Source organism: Madurella fahalii (assembly GCF_045866475.1).
Source record: "Madurella fahalii IFM 68171 DNA, scaffold_6, whole genome shotgun sequence".
NCBI lineage: Eukaryota > Fungi > Ascomycota > Sordariomycetes > Sordariales > Madurella > Madurella fahalii.
The window spans coordinates 13,584-29,339 of record NW_027263976.1 but is presented as its reverse complement, the minus strand read 5'-3'; the positions used below and the strand labels follow the sequence as shown (position 1 = coordinate 29,339).

The window sequence follows — 15,756 nt, the reverse complement described above, 5'->3', positions numbered from 1 at the left end:
TTGCATAGCAACAGGATTGGAAGCGCGTTTAACTAATGGAAGGTTTATCATTCGGAAGTAAGCTTAATGATAAATCAACTTTAGCTAACACAATCACCATAGTATCTATAGATATCTAGGGAATCATTGGGTGGTATCCCCTCTCTGGTGTACGCAGATGGATCCTAAGGCGGCCGATCGACGGCCGATCAGCTGCCTGGCCTAATCATATCAAACGCAGGGCTCAACCCAGGACTGAACCTAGGTGCTCTAGTCAGCAAAAATGTTGACGGGCAGGTTGGTATAGCGAGGTTGATCCGTGCCCTCTTCTTCCCACATGCAGCCACCACTACCCGATTACCTCGCTTTAGTTACTCATTAGTAATATTGCTCGAGGATGTTGACACTCTTATCACCTCAGATAAAGCAAGGTGGACGGTGGAAGGTGTGGAAGATGTAGGAGGTGTGGAAGTGCGGAAGTGTTGAAGTGTTTTTTTCCATGAGATTCAAAGAGATCTCCTAGGTTACCTAGAGATCGCCAATTGCACCGTTAAAAATAAGAGTAAAGACAATCAGAATGGCACCGAGAGTAGTGAGGTAAGGTGCAAACTAATACTAACTGTTGTCTGTAGACGAAAGAAGAGAGTTTTAGAGAGCTGTAAATCTCTTGTATCTAAAGCTTCTATAGATCCTCTAGAACTCTCAGAAACTTTATCGGAACCTTCATACGCGACGTTTAGAATCTAAGGATGTTGGGGGAGATTCTACACTGTTTAATAGATTCGGGCCGCTTAATAGAATAAGATATAGCTTGGCGCAACGGCTGAGCTAGGTTGAATAGGCTAAGAAGAGGAGGAATTTAACTGGTACATCGCACAGCTAACTAATCTGGTATCGTTTTACGGGCTAAAAGCATTTTTTGGACAAATCCCAACCGAGAGAACTGCCCCTAGAGCTCGCTCACCGACAGCATTGATAGCATGGCACGTACACCAGGAGATCTTGCCACCCTAATAGGAATCCCATTGAATGACACCGAACTACCTATGTGAGAGTTGGTCAGATGTATACGGCTCAAGAGAGGTAGTTATAGATTCTGTTAGAAAAGATCGCACTGCAGTTTCCAGGCTCTGTGCATCTTTATCCAGCCCTTGAATCGCTGCATCCTCCCAGCTGGAACCCTCTTATCCGCGCTTGGTATCTGAATTAGAGAAGCCGCCGTTGAGAATTGAGGCGAGAGGCCTTCAGATGTGTGGATGGGCTAATGGGTCTGCGTGTCTAGCCCCTTTCCTCTAGCCAGACGATCTTCAACAAGTGGGGACGTAGTAACAACCGTTGGGGTTGGGCTTAGGCGTCCTAACCTTTCGGCTAGAAGTGTCCTGACAGCTCGGGCCTTCTCCATTACCGGCCCGCTGCTGTTTTCGAGGAGCAAAATGGTGTCCATCCAGCCCAGCGGGTCGGATTTCAGGTGTTGCAGATCAGCCTCCGCCTTGATAAATCCTCCAACATCTCCAAGACGGTGAATTTTACAGCTGTGCTGAGCGTCTCATAGTCTAGATCGCGAATCCACCCCACGAAGATGGTCCACGGCGTCGTGGCACCAAAATCTTTTGGAAGAAACGTTTCTTTCTCAACTGTCGAGGTCAGTTCGTTAGGGTCGCATCCCGAGCTCAGAAGCAACTGAACCATCCTGCGAGTTCGGTACAAATCGCTGGGGTGGGCATCGATGCTGCTTGTTTGGGCCGCACCGCGGACCGTATCTGTTGGTGCCGGCGAAAGAGGCGACAGAAGCCTCCTGTCAATAGCGAGGAGCAGTAAAGGCAAACACCCACAACGTCGTCGATGGTGATTGGCTTTAATGTATGAGTCAAGATGTTCTCGTACATAGCTCACGGTCCGGAGATGGACGGCGAGAATGAAGCTGATATAGGCCGGATCCCCTCTATGAGCCACGTGATTTGCTGATTCCAAGAGATTTCGGACAAACTCAGAAGCTCTCCCCCTGTTGTACGGTCTTATTTTTAGGGACATCAAGACCGAGTGCATATTGTTGAGGAACAGCGCAGGGTCGCCCCGCGGTTCCACGTCCGCGAGAACTGTCCATGAGAGTCCGCTCCAAAAGACTTCGCAGGGATCTGGTCCGCGGTCCGGTTCACAGAAGTCATCGATTGTTTGGCGACATAGATTGTGTAAAGCGACAGGGCAGTGGCGACCTCATAGCAATGGTCCTCTGCCAGTGGAGGACCCCGAGATCCCAGACCGTCTCGCCTCGCAGGAACTCGAAAACGCTGCGGTGCATAAATACCACTCTCGAGTCAATCAATCGATCGTACTTGCCCCGCTCAAACGCACACAGACAGCCGGCCGACGTAGTATCTACCTCGAGCAAACCACCGCATCTGCTCCGCAGCCGGCCCTCAAACTCGAGGCACATTTCTTTCTTTTCCTCTTCCTGAACGTCGTAGATCGGTCGAAAATCGCTAGAATATGCCTCAACTAACGCCAAGCCAAGCGTGTAGAGATTTCTCGCTTTGTCGTCCCATGGAGCGTTGTAGAATGTGTAACACGTCTTTAGCAGCCGCGCGCCCTGTTCTCGGTGGCGTTTGTCTATCTTGCTGAGCATGAGTTGGAACATGTCCTCGAGCTCTGGGGGTAATTCGTCTACTATGTAGACAGAAACGTTCAGTTTATATCGTTCCCCTAACGCCCCTCGTTGTGCCACTGAGCAAATAAATAGACAGGCACGTACCTCGACGGCGCAACTCGGCGATGCGGTCATGAGCTGCGAAGCCACTAATGAGAGACCTGCACGCGAGCACCACCCATAAAAACACTCCCGAGGATTTTTTTATTATATCGTTGAGTAACTCTTGAGCTTCCTCAGGTTGTCGAGCCAAAAGCTTCTTCATGTATTCCTGGCATCCGATTACTTCTCTGACGTAGAGCTTGATATCGGCCAGGTTCAAGTCTTGGAGGTGAAGACATGGGAGATCACTGAAAGCAGCTACGCATTCCGGTATGAGTCTGCTCGAGACAATGATTTTAATCCGGGTGTTTGAAGCCAGGCTGCGGAGAAAAGCGATGCCGTCCATGTAGTTACCGACAAATTCGTCTAATCCGTCGACCGGAAAGCAATACCTTCCTAGCTTTTGCGCATTACTCGCCAGCACCTGGAAAGCTTGTCTTGTCTCCGCATTTGATGGAAGATCGATATCCTCTGTATTCCCGCTTTCGGTGTCGTAGATCTGTCTCCACATGTAAGGGAGGACCTGCGGAATTATGTCTCGGTGTGCCGATAAGATCTAGTAGAGGAACGTGCGTGAGAGGCCTTCCTGGGACTTCTGTTCCGTAGTACCGAGGTTGGAGAAGAAATAGTTACAGATGTGGAGTCGCTCTCCCTTCGCCCACTCGACCAGAAACGTCCGAGTAAGGCTATGCATATAGAGGTACTTCATAAGTGTGGATTTGCCGCTACCGGCTTTACCCACTATCCAGTAGATTCCGGAGAACGAGCGGAGCGATTCTGGGAGATCGTTCCGCCCCGCATCCTTAGTCAAGTCCTTATTCGGTTGCAGGGTCCATTCCAGGGTCCGTTGGTACGCAGTGGTGATGCTCTCGCGCCGATCGTCGATCTTTCTGAACCAAAGCCTGGCCAACACGCGGTCTTTGCACTTTTATACAATGCGTTCTGCGGTTTCGGAAATGACGCTAGAAGTCCTAATTGATGCTTCCTGCAGGATTTTGAGCTGTCTGAGGTCCCTAGTAGTTTCTACGTCCTCTCGGAAGTAGTCACCGCTTGCCTGGACGGGCAAAATCTCCCGAATCTTGGAAGTAAAGTTCCCTACTTCCTGGACCAGACGTTCGAACTTGTCTCTATCGTGGATGACCCAACGGATTCTTTTCACGGCGGAGATTGGCTCGTGTGGCTCACACCGCCCAGTGAGGTTTTCTAGAGACCCTTTTGAAAGAGGTTTTCTAACCTTCCGCACGAGTTTTGCTAGCTCGAGTATCCTTTCATCGAAGGTTTCCTGCCAAAGCGGTAGTTGGAGCAGAAACGTTCCCAGCGGGGACTGCTAAGCATCGTGCTAGTAGTTGTTAGGGCCTCACTGTCCTCAGGCGCTTCAGTCAGTCCGTATCCCTGCTTGAGCTCGGGCGCGTTGGTTAGGAGCGCTACGATATAGTTCAACGCCCTTTTGATCATGGTTTGCGTCGCCTCGTCAGCTAGGCGCATGTCGTAATTGACGGGGTCGTCCGTTCCGGGACGATACAAGCCGGCGGGGATGAGGCCGACATCGTCCGCCCACTGAAGCAACAGGGCCTTCTCGATGTCTAGTTTCGTGTCGAGGACTTCGAATTACCGGCTGAGATTACGCGAGTCGCGATCAGGTTGAAGAGATCGACAGCATCTTGGACTTTGATTTTCAATAGTTATCAAGGATTGAATTCCTGTCTTGTCGATACGAGTATGGACACTACGTACACCTCTCTTTAGGCTATGCGGCGCCTAACTCTTGTTCCTCCATATTCCGCACCGTTTCTACCGGCAGAATATCTATGCGTATAGAGACCCAGTTCTCGACCCCGAGCCCACATTGTGTCTCTGCTACCACGGGCTACGTCCCTTTTCTGCCGGTAGAAAATTTATGCCTAGCGTTAGGGACCCAGTTCTCGACCCTAAGCTCAGATCTTATTTCTGCCACCTCAGACTTTGCCCTTTAGTCTTTGCTTATATGCGCCACTGTCGCTATCTTCTAGTGGGAGTCGACCAACAAAAGGCAACCATTTCATTTCTTTCAGATGGTGCCTTTTGGAAGGTGATTGTATTGCAGATGCGAGATAAATGCACACGCTGACTATTACCACCGTCGTACGCGTCATCTCCCGAGAACGCTTTTCATCTTGTGCAGTTCCGTCCTGTCCGCTCGACTCATTGACTTCACTGCATTGCTTTTGTGGGTGTGCGAGCGGGATGACATTTGCTCCGGGCCGCACCCCCTGATCCGATATAATTATATCGAAGAATCGGAGTCGGTGGAAGACTGGTATTTACAAACATGGCGGCCCGCTGGCTCACTCGTAACTTTCTTCGTTGCTTAAGTGCCGTCAGATGCCTTGTTCAATTGTTATCCATGCCTTTTGCCCTCACTCTACATTCTAATACTACCTCCGTCTCGCAAAGTCCCCCATCTATAAACGCAGCGACATAATCCTCCCGATGGTAACCCGCGACGCTGCCGCGTCCCCGTCTCTCCGCTCAATCATTATCACGTTAATTAAGGTAAACAATGCCCACGGCGTGGTGCCATCGAAAACCCACGTGGCGAAATGGGCCACCTCGTCAATTTGCGTATCACTTCCGCTTCCACCCTGGATAGCAGCCCCCGGCGCCGACGCCGACTGCACCCACCCCGACCCACGTCCCATCGAGTAGGCACTACCCAGCTCGTCAATTGGTGTTGTATGCAGCAGATCTTTGTCCGATCGTGGATCTGGGTTTGTGCTCGCTCTCGAAAACACGATAAACTCTCGGCTCTTACCATCGTTGAAGTCAAATGTCTCGGCGTCCTCGAGTGACATATTCTCCAGGTCAGGAAGGTAGACGTACCCGGCGTAGAACCCGCGCCTGTCCAAGACGCGCACATGGTACACCTTGTGCAGATGATCAAAGTTCTCCTTGCGGCGCCTAATCGCACCCTCAAGACGAAAGAATGTCGAGAGTGTTCGAAAGTGGAGCATGGCATGTTGCCGCCGCCGGGAGGGACAAACATGTGTCGTTTATGGAAGATATTCTGCACGGGATGCGCCATCGGTGCCCGCCATCCTGGCTGTCGATACTGGACCACCCGTCAATCGGATCGACCCACCAACGTGGTGGGAGGCCGCACCGCCGCTCGACAGCGTTGGGATCCGCCACGCTGTCCAGCCGGTAGTCATTACCGGTGAACCAAGCATCCTCATCATCTCTGTCATCGGTGTAGTTGCACCAGAGCAAGGGCAATCCTGACTCGAACATGGGCAGTGACCTCCCAGTCTGCCAAGGATAGGCGACCTGGCCGACCTAGCCAAGCCAGCCCAACTTGGAAAAAGCGGTCGGGGCTTTCCGGTGTCCGGATCGGGCTTACAGCGTCATCGATGCGGTCCGAAAGGTGCCCAGAGGAGGCCGGCCGCCATCTCAGTGTCCGGTAGGCCAGCCATGAACTGACCACGAAAGGTACCGTCGAGTTAATCGAAAAAACCAAGTAGGACATTCGCATCATCAGTCTCGACTCGTGTAATCGCGGATTATGAACGTGTAAGTGTATATGTTGGAAGTCCGGTCGAGAATCTTGGGAACTACCAGGTTATACTCCCTCCTAAAGGAATGCATGCCCCGGTGGCGTACACCTGGCTGCCAGCCCAAGTGACAATAGTTCTTCTCTTCGGACGTGATGGTGTGCCAGCACCACCACACCGCGCAGTAGTCCGTTATCTGCAATTTGTGGTGCGACAGCACCTTCTCTTGCATCGTCCAGCCGCAAGTGCTCCACTTGTCTCAATCGCCTCCAGCGCCGGTAACATGTTACCTAGTCCCAGGCCGCCCACAAAAGACCCGAACTACTCCGTCTTGCGCGTGTCAGGACGCACGCCTGGTAACCCTTATACAGCCCGCCTGGCCGACGCAGTCGAGGTTCGACAGCCCGCGACAACCGCAACTGCTTAGCATCACCCATACATAACTGAGAGCCAAATAACGTGCACTGTCTTCCACATCAACGATGCACATGTCCTCAACGTCGATAGCCCGCACCGGGACACGATGGCGATAGTTCTGCTTGACGCAGTCTCGCTCGCCGCAAAGCGCCATCCGCTCCCGCACCCACTCAAAACCCATGGTGGCAGGCTCGCGCAGCGGCCGGAAAGCCATGTTGTTGCGCGGCCGAGTCGCTGTCATCATGCCGCTCTGGTTTTTCGCCGCCGCCGCCACCTTAGCCAACTCTTGCGCCGAACAGATGTACAGAGCTGGGTTATTGTATGTCGTCTTTAACCGGATTGGGCAGAGATAGAAGGCCTCTTCCAGGAGACTCACTTCGCTGTGAGGGGCTCTTCGCTTGTCAGCTGCGCATCGGCAGTGTCGTCAGAACCTACCATGCACAGGACAAAGCGGCAGAAACCACACCGCTTCGAATTCTCTAGTATCGCGAGGAGCTCTCCGAGCATGATGTAGTCGCGGGCCTTTGGCATCGAAGCCAGGAGCAGCGTTGTCGGAAAATTACCTACGGAAGTTGACAGCCATCGATCCATTTAGCAAGCAGCGAGTGCATGTCGAATTGAGGAACATATGGAGCCGAAGGGTTCGGACAGCCAAGTGGATGCTACAGCCATTTACCAGGCAGCTCAAGGAAGGCGACTTCATCCGCATCCTGCAACGGGCCGCAAGACCCACCATCGCAACGACTTTTGTGTTGTTGTAGCATCCTAATGGCAGAAAACCACAATGCCAACAACGGCGACACTGGCTGGTAGAAGCTTGTCGAACCGACAATGGAGTTTTCGCGTGAATTTCTGCTTGTCTGGGACACGAAGGAGGATCCAGAGCTCGAGTTCAACAGCCTCGATTACGCTACATTCATGTGCAAATGGCTGCCTACCATCAGCAATCACAATCTCGACCTACGGAATTCGGGTGGACGAGTTAGAAAGATCCAAGAAAGTCTCCAAATTGTGGGGGCTTTGCGTTTATGGAAGAAACACATGAGGTTACAGTTCGGCAGCCTTTTCTTCAAGTCACGAGACTACCCATGAACAGGGGAGTATCCGACCAGCCGCGAAGGCCTGGGAAACACCGGCCATTGCAACGTCCAGAGAATGGCCCACAACGGGAGGTTATCGCAGATCTTGCACCTGGGTAGGACAGTTACTAATATATCTTTGTGTCTCGAGTCATGGCTTTGAACTCGCCGATGTAGCCAGGGAGATGAATAGGGGAAACGGTATCGGGGAAATGTAGAGTCCGCTCTGGGATACAATAAAAGCGCTGGCTTCGCGTCTACCATGTCCTGGAGGAACGGTAGGCCGCAATATTCCATGACAACTCATATACTCAAATACAGAGCCCACGGTGTCTACGACACCATTGTATCACCGGGGATAGAGTGTAGCCCTACGCGTAGTTAGCATCAGCAAAATCTAGAGAGCAAGGGATGAAACTTACATCCGTCAATATCCTCATGCACCGTTCGCGGAATGGTACACTTATCAGCCTCCTCGGGAGTCTGCGTTTGCAATTCAGAGCAAACGTTGTTGTTGCAGCGAGCATCTAGGGCCCGTTGCAGGGAGTCTCCCTTCCAGCCGAAAACATAATCGCCGTGTTGAGAAAAACCATGCCTGTTTTTATCTTAATTTGGCGTCCGCTTGGTCACAAGAAATTCATAAAAGAACCTCGATGACTTATCTATCACCGGTGCTCCAGACAAATGGCTGCGATCCGTCCTCAGGCCACAGGTCTTCTCCGGTGAAGAGTTGAGTCTGAGATATTTTGAGTGAGCACACCATCTCCTCTCCTCCGATTAGCCGCTTCACGTACCTGCCACCTCACTTCGTACATGACCTGGGGAATCACCACGGGATGTGACGCTGGGCAGGTCCCCGTAGGCCCAACATCGTTACGGCCTGCGCCAGTCGCGTAGGCAACATGGCTTTGATGGTCCGGGCTGTCAATATTCTTGCCATCCCAGCATGTTGGGAAGGTAATGATGGAACGAATGCCACCAACGCAGGGCTCGTTTGGCAATGCCTCGGAATCCGGGCTTCCGCAGTTGATGTTCCGGTTGTCCCCTGATTTGGGCATGCAGCGGTGGCAAACCTTGCGAGGACCCCCGGCGGTTTTCCTCGACGCGTCACCGACGAGCATGCGGAAGCCGGGCTTGAAGGCCGTGACCGAGTTCTTGGCGTTCGAGGACGGGATCTGATGGAACTTGTTATTAGCATTTCGCGACAGGTTTCCCCTCGTTAGTGTCGAACAAACTTCGAAACCCTCTTGTCAAGATAGATTACCACATACGTAATAAACCGTGATTCCTCCGTTCCCTTTCAGGTTCTCCTCCTGGGCCTGAGGTACACGCTTGAACGTCCCGTTACGGGCTCGGAAAAACAGAACCGCAGTCCAATAATTCGAAAAATCCTCGGTAAAGGTGCAGCTCGTGCAAGTGCTTTTGGTGACGAGATCGTGTGTCGCGGGATCCATGGAAGCGTTGAAAGAATTACCGCCAACAATCTGGTGTAAATGCGGCGACGGCACGGCACCTGGATTAACAAGAGGGTCCAACCGGTCGATGACAAGCTGCGAGCAGCCGAATCGCATCATAGGCATGGTGCCCTGGCCGGAGCTACGCTCCACGGCGACCAGGGCCAAGGCAAGCGTCTTCCACAGCATCTTGGGTAACGATAAGCTCCGGTGCGAGGCAAGAGTGCTGGTGGATGGAGGCGGCGAAGAAAGCTAATACTTACCTCCCTTGGATTCGAACCTGAACCTCTATATACGGTACGGGGGGCTTTGGGCTTTTCCGGGTAGGAGCCCCTCTTACTATTCGCCGGATGTCATTTTTAATAATGCGGTTTAATCTCGAATAACAGAGCCTTAATCTAAATGCCTGATGTACCACTTCGGGAGTTGGAAAAGCTGAAGATCTACCGAATCACAATCGGCTATAGATACGCCTCCCCTTTCCTGCCGCCTACGACAATATTATACCCCAGGCATGTCAGTTGCGAGTGCATCTTGGCGCGCTGCCATCCAAGACATTTGCGGTACTTGATCGGGATTATCAGTCCCAGATTTGGCATATGAGATGCAAGTGTGGCAAACATCAATGATCACTCCTGTTTCGGTGCTACCCTATTATTCCTTTCACATAATGAGATCTAGCAACTAATCTCAGACAAACTACTTGTAAAACCTCATAGTTCCTATGGGTATTTCATTACGAGACGCCTACGATGATTTTTCTGAACGGATCGTTGCCACTTCATCTGAATACTGAACTATACCGTGCCACGCAAAAGGAGGCTGCTAAAACGACAGAGCGACCGCCAAGATCACCGACAATCTCTCTCTTATGCCCATCCTCGTCTTGACCGCAGCACGATATCATCGATACCGGTGTGTTTCCTGTACAATCTCTCTTTTTGCCGCAAATATGTCTGGTGTACATGCGTCGTGATGGGGCACAGTGGGTAGATTGCCAGTGAGACCGTTTGCTTCATCCAAGGTTGCAATGGTAAAGAAGGCGGCGAAAGAACTTATTTTAGGCTGATCAGATTTCCCGTTGGTAACTGCTCAACTAGCCTCCTATCAGCTAGGAGCAGTTGTACCTTGCGACAAAGTTGACCTGACCGCAAAGACCGCAGTATGGTTAGGGCGATTTTAAGATCTATGAGACTCCGATCCTGAATGTGGAGAGTAGAGGTCCGCGCTAGTTGCCGCAATAAACTCCGGCGTTATAGCTATATACTACACAGCTGTCGGAATCGAAGGAAAGCAAGGGCTCTCATACGCTAGAGTTGGTGGGCAGAGCGGGAGGTAAAGAATGCAGCGCCAACTGGACGCCGTATTAGGCTATACTATCATCACTGATCAGGATAATTAACGTTTGTAATTATAACTAGAGCCTATTTATTTGTAAGCAATATATACTATTTAAGACAACTCGGTGAGCTGCTAGCGATAGGACTGGGATACTAGAAACGGGCTGACCCTCTTGCAGCACGAGCAGTATACTACATAGAGAGATCCGACGGCAGGAGTGTCAAGGTTCAGAGCGCTTCCACGCAGATCTTCCGCCAGCTCGGCTATTGAAGCTGACTTACACTTCTGTTAAATCTACAGTAATGCCGATGATAATGGGACTCAGGGTCGTGGTATGAGGCGAAGCGGCCAACACCAGAGGCCTCATCGTCACGGACTTTCATGATCGAAGAAGTGTGGATGGTCCGAGAGACGACAAACTGGAGCCCTGGCGCTGTGATCTCGGTCGCGGTTCTGGGCTTGGAAACGTCGGCTGGGCCAAGGGTACCTACATGGCCAGCAGGGGGCCTAGAAGGGCGATGAAAACAAATTAATTATAAGAGAGTTCAATGTAATGAGAATCGTGCTGAGTAAGGTATTAGGGATAATACGATCAGGGCCAAGCTATATGCTACAGTGTAGGGAAGGTAGGTTGAAGCTGCCATTTTATAACCGTATCGTGCGACAGCTCTCCTCAACTCCCCTGGCGGGACTATAATCATGGTAGATGTTGGAATGTAAATTTAAGATGTACTTGATCTCTTGTATACAGACTCATTCATTAAGGCAGGTGTAGCCAGCCGCACGCAACTGGCCTGTGAGCCTGTCGTGAGCTAGGCAAGCCAGGATAGAGGAGTAATTAGATCCCAATTGCTAAGGTAATATAAATGTAAACATAACGCGAGAAGTTCCTCTCCCCCCCAATCTCCTTAAAAAAAAACAGAAGAGAAAAGAAAAGAAAAATCTTTACTAAGGTTTACCACTATCAACAATATAAGAAGACTCTCTGGCAGAGTTAGAGAGCACATAAAAACATAAAAAGAATACAATACGCGTAGCTTTGCGACCCCAACAATCCCAACCCATCTAGTGTGATGATTTTGACGCGAGTAATTCGACGAAAAACTTAGAAACCCACGTTTTTGGGGCGTTTTTCTTAGTATTTACAGATTCAACTGTCTTAGCAGACCAGCGGTCTATCCTGACAGAAGAAGGGGGGGTGGGGCCCCCGCGGTTGGAGGCCAAAAAAGTGGGGCTGCCGTAGTGTTTGCAAGGCACAGTAATCAAATTCAGCTTAGCCAGCGGCAGGGGTATATCGGCCTCAAACCGCCCTACAACCGATGCCGTGCATCCTCATTTCGTCCTCCTGTCCTCCCGCAGATAAATTGACCGCTATCTTTATTAACATCGTTAACGCTAGATGCACGACCATGGCGGCATCTCCTTCGGGGTTTGCCCTTCGCCTGAATGGCTCATCGTGTCTGAGCCAAGAAGTTGACTGCGGAACAACGGTGGCGCCATTCCGCGTCTGCTGTCCTGCCGGGTCATTCTGCCCCTCGCAATACAATGTCAATGTGAGTTTGACAGCTCGCAGTGGTGCAGGCCACAATGGAGTCACCGTAGGTCGCTAATAACTGCTCAGTGTTGTCCCTCAGCCAATAACTGCACCGCATCGCTGATTGAAAATCCCCGCTGCGCCAACGAGACCTGGGATCTGTACGATAATGGCGGTTTCTTCTGCTGCCTCAAGGGCCTGTTTGGCTACGCTGCAAGAGTGACCGACAGCAACGGATGCGGATCTGAGGGATACATCCTCAAGAGCGGCGAGGTGCGGCTGCCCCTGATCAGAGCTGGACAAGGTAAGTTCTCGTCACGGTTCAGAGATGCAAGGCTACTGATGACGCGCCCAAGTGCCAGCCACCTCAACCACATCGTCGACGACGTCGGCAACTTCCAGCAGCTTGATCTCGTCTCCTCCATCATCGACACCGCCATCATCGGCAGTAGACTCCGCCGAATCGATTAGCACCGGCGCCAAAATTGGTATTGGCGTTGGCGTTGGCGTTGGCGGCGGTGTGCTTGCACTCTTACTCGTCGCCTGGATAGTGTATAGGCACGGCAAAAAGAAGAGCGAGACGGGAAAACTGCCTGACACGGTCCATCCGATGGTTTCTGATACTGGTAGCAAGCATCCTCAGTACCACCAGGAATTGGAGGGAAAACAGATGCCAGCGGAATTGGACCATCTGTATCCGGTCGAGTTGGACGGTCATCCTCGCTAGAGGCACTGGTGATGTAATGTGCGATAGATAATTCGAGATGGATGATCATATATCTACTTCTACCCTGTTCGGACTTACTATATACGTAATACAAACAAGAGATCCGAGCACAGGCACAACCCAGGCAGGATCCGCACGGGACCCTGTAATGTTATAAACCTCAACGAAGCAGAAAGTCCGACGGTATCGGCCGCTGCGTTTCCGCAATTTTGCAATCGGTTAATAGTGTGAATGGGACGGTCAGAAGGTCTCAATGTGGGATATAAAGTGCCTTGGGGCCGACCGAGGGGTCTACGTGAGTCCGGCGGCATCCAGGATATAACTCGGATGAGATCAGCCTACTGTGAGCTCGCCTTCTGGCCAAAACTCCATCGTTTGAAGCTGTTCTACTGTCAGCAGACATTTCTATGGCCGGAGTTTCTGACAACTGAGATGTAGGAGACCTCCAGAGAAACAGCGGCAAGTCACTTTGCTAACCGGTCTGGGGACGCATCTCACTACCTGTCGATAACAAGATTCCTCATTATTGGGATCGGATTTGGTGGCATCGAGATGGCCGTCGTTCTTCAAAAAGCCGGCATTGACGACTTTGTCATGCTCGAAAGAGGTAACGACATCGGCGGGGTATGGCGCGACAACAGCTACCCGGGCTGCTCCTGCGATGTGCCGTCGCATCTCTACTCCTTTTCGTTCGCACCGTATAAGGGCAGGGGGAAACGGTTTTCTCCGTAGCAGGACATACTGGCCTAGCTTCGCCAGGTGGTAACCGATTCCAGTTCTGGCCGCACATTCGTCTCAACACGGCCGTCGTGCAAGCCGCCTTCCAAGAGCCGAGAAGAGATGGTAGGTCATCACAGCATCCCGCGAGATGTACAACGCCGATGCGTATTTTTGCCGCTGGTCAGTTGCATCTACCAGATATTATTACGGACAATATAACGTACTGTATATACGAATATGCCACACAGACGAATATACCAAAACTGTACCTACGCCTCTCTGACCTTCTTTACAACGCAATATAGCTTAGGAAAACAACGAGGCACACTTGAATCTAGCCCTTCAAGCGATGTAAAACGATCCTAAGCTAAACTTGAGATCCGTGTCCAAGATCAATTTAGTAGATCACTAAAAACTCTGTTACTGCCAACGCGGTATACGACTACGACGCGATATTCCTGCTAACTTATAGAAATTGACTGACCTTGAAAAATCGGTTATTGATTAATATATCCTTAACTTAGACTCTAAAGGATTTCTTTTTTATTTATCTAGTAGAGAAGCTATAGATAACGAACTATTTACTGAATATAATAACGTATTTTATAAGCGAGCGACGCATATAAGCGAGCGACGCACTTTTCAACGCGACGCGCCACCCATGCTTATTTACCACATTCCACCACCAAAAACCATGGCCAGCAATTCAAAAGAAGCCAGGCTTCTCTTAGCTATCAAAGCTATCTAGAAAGATCAAAAACTTAGTAAACGAAAGGCGGCTGAGATATATAATGTTTCGGAAGCAACATTCCGGTAACGGCTCAACGGCCGACCTGTACGCTACGATATACCAGCCAACTTACGAAAACTTACGGATCTAGAAGAGAGTACGATTGTTCAGTATATAAGTGAGCTCTGTATACGCGTATTTCCTCCTCGGCTTCGTTTTGTAGAAGATATGGCCAACCGACTGCTACGCGAATGCGACGCGCTCCCTGTCGGTAAACTCTGGGCTCACAACTTCGTTAAACGCCAATTAGAGCTTCGGACGCGTTTTTCGTGTAGATACGACTACTAGAGGGCTAAATACGAAGATCCAAAGGTTATTTGCGAGTGGTTTGCACTCGTATATAATACTAAAGCCAAGTATGGAATCCTCGACGAAGATACGTATAACTTTGACGAGACCGGGTTTATGATGGGCATGATTACTACTGGTATGGTTGTTACTACCTCTGATGGCTATAGGAAAGCTAAAAAAGTCCAGCCTAGTAATCGTGAATAGGCTACGGTTATCTAGGGGGTAAATACTCAAGGCTGGGCTATCCCACCATTCATCCTTTTAAAGGGGAAATATCACTAGGAGAGCTGGTATCGAAATTGTAGTCTTCCGGTTACCTGGTATATTAGAACAACCGAAAACGGCTGGACTACCAATGAGAAAGGCGTGGATTTCATCCGGCACTTCGATCTTTATACAGCATCTTGTATAAAAGGGAAATACCGGCTCTTAATCCTCGACGGCCACGAAAGTCACCACTCTGACCTATTCGAGACTTACTGCCAGGAGTACAATATCATTATACTCTGTATACCTCCACATTCCTCGTATCTAGTCCAGCTACTAGATATTGGTTGTTTTGGGCTGTTAAAGAAGGCCTACGGCAATCAAATCGAGGAATTTATACGCATGTATATCACGCATATCACCAAATTGGAATTCCTTTGCGCATTCAGAGAGGCATTTTTTACCGCTTTTATCGATAAGAATATCTAGGGAGCCTTTGCCGGAGCCGGTCTTGTACCATATAATCCAGAAAGGGTACTTTCCAAGATGAATATACGGCTTCAAACTCCAACTCCGCCAACCTCACGGCCAGGTACGGCACTACCTTGGCTATCTCAGACACCACAAAACGCCAGAGAGGCCACCTCACAGAAGGACCTTATCAAAGGCCTATTTATCTATTACTTTCTATCCCCTATGCGCCGTCGGAGTCCACTGGAATCCGATGAAAAAAGGGCCGTGCCACCCCCGAAGCGAGCCGGCCGGGGAGTAGACTCCGTTGAAACCCGTACCCCTGTAGAATCCGATAGGAAAAAAAAAAAAAAAAAAAAAAAAAAAAAAAAAATTCGGAACCCTAACCCGAACCTCCATTCTCCCCCCCTCTCCCCTCCTCAGACGGAAACCCTATACGCTATACTCGAACCCTACCCCCAACTCCAACCCCA

At 50.5% G+C, this 15,756-nt stretch overlaps 4 protein-coding genes across 4 annotated transcripts; 1 reads left to right on the top strand and 3 right to left on the bottom strand.

Moving 5' to 3' along the window:
- Positions 1 to 1,443: 1,443 nt before the first annotated feature.
- Positions 1,444 to 3,236, bottom strand: MFIFM68171_10036 (uncharacterized protein; the record flags this gene model as incomplete). The annotated part of the gene is made up of 3 exons (XM_071065455.1): positions 1,444 to 2,092; positions 2,193 to 2,643; positions 2,729 to 3,236. 3 exons carry the CDS (start codon positions 3,234 to 3,236, stop codon positions 1,444 to 1,446), a joined length of 1,608 nt encoding a protein of 535 aa, XP_070921556.1.
- Positions 3,237 to 3,976: 740 nt separating this feature from the next.
- On the bottom strand, positions 3,977 to 5,715 carry MFIFM68171_10035 (uncharacterized protein; the record flags this gene model as incomplete). The annotated part of the gene is made up of 2 exons (XM_071065454.1): positions 3,977 to 4,326; positions 5,517 to 5,715. The coding sequence occupies 2 exons, from the start codon at positions 5,713 to 5,715 to the stop codon at positions 3,977 to 3,979; spliced, it is 549 nt and encodes a 182-aa protein (XP_070921555.1).
- A 2,366-nt stretch (positions 5,716 to 8,081) lies between these two features.
- MFIFM68171_10034 (uncharacterized protein) lies at positions 8,082 to 9,391 on the bottom strand (the record flags this gene model as incomplete). Its single annotated transcript, XM_071065453.1, has 5 exons — positions 8,082 to 8,119; positions 8,171 to 8,353; positions 8,418 to 8,484; positions 8,543 to 8,923; positions 9,020 to 9,391. The coding sequence occupies 5 exons, from the start codon at positions 9,389 to 9,391 to the stop codon at positions 8,082 to 8,084; spliced, it is 1,041 nt and encodes a 346-aa protein (XP_070921554.1).
- Positions 9,392 to 11,952: 2,561 nt separating this feature from the next.
- On the top strand, positions 11,953 to 12,804 carry MFIFM68171_10033 (uncharacterized protein; the record flags this gene model as incomplete). The annotated part of the gene is made up of 3 exons (XM_071065452.1): positions 11,953 to 12,096; positions 12,165 to 12,381; positions 12,434 to 12,804. 3 exons carry the CDS (start codon positions 11,953 to 11,955, stop codon positions 12,802 to 12,804), a joined length of 732 nt encoding a protein of 243 aa, XP_070921553.1.
- Between the last annotated feature and the right edge of the window lie 2,952 nt (positions 12,805 to 15,756).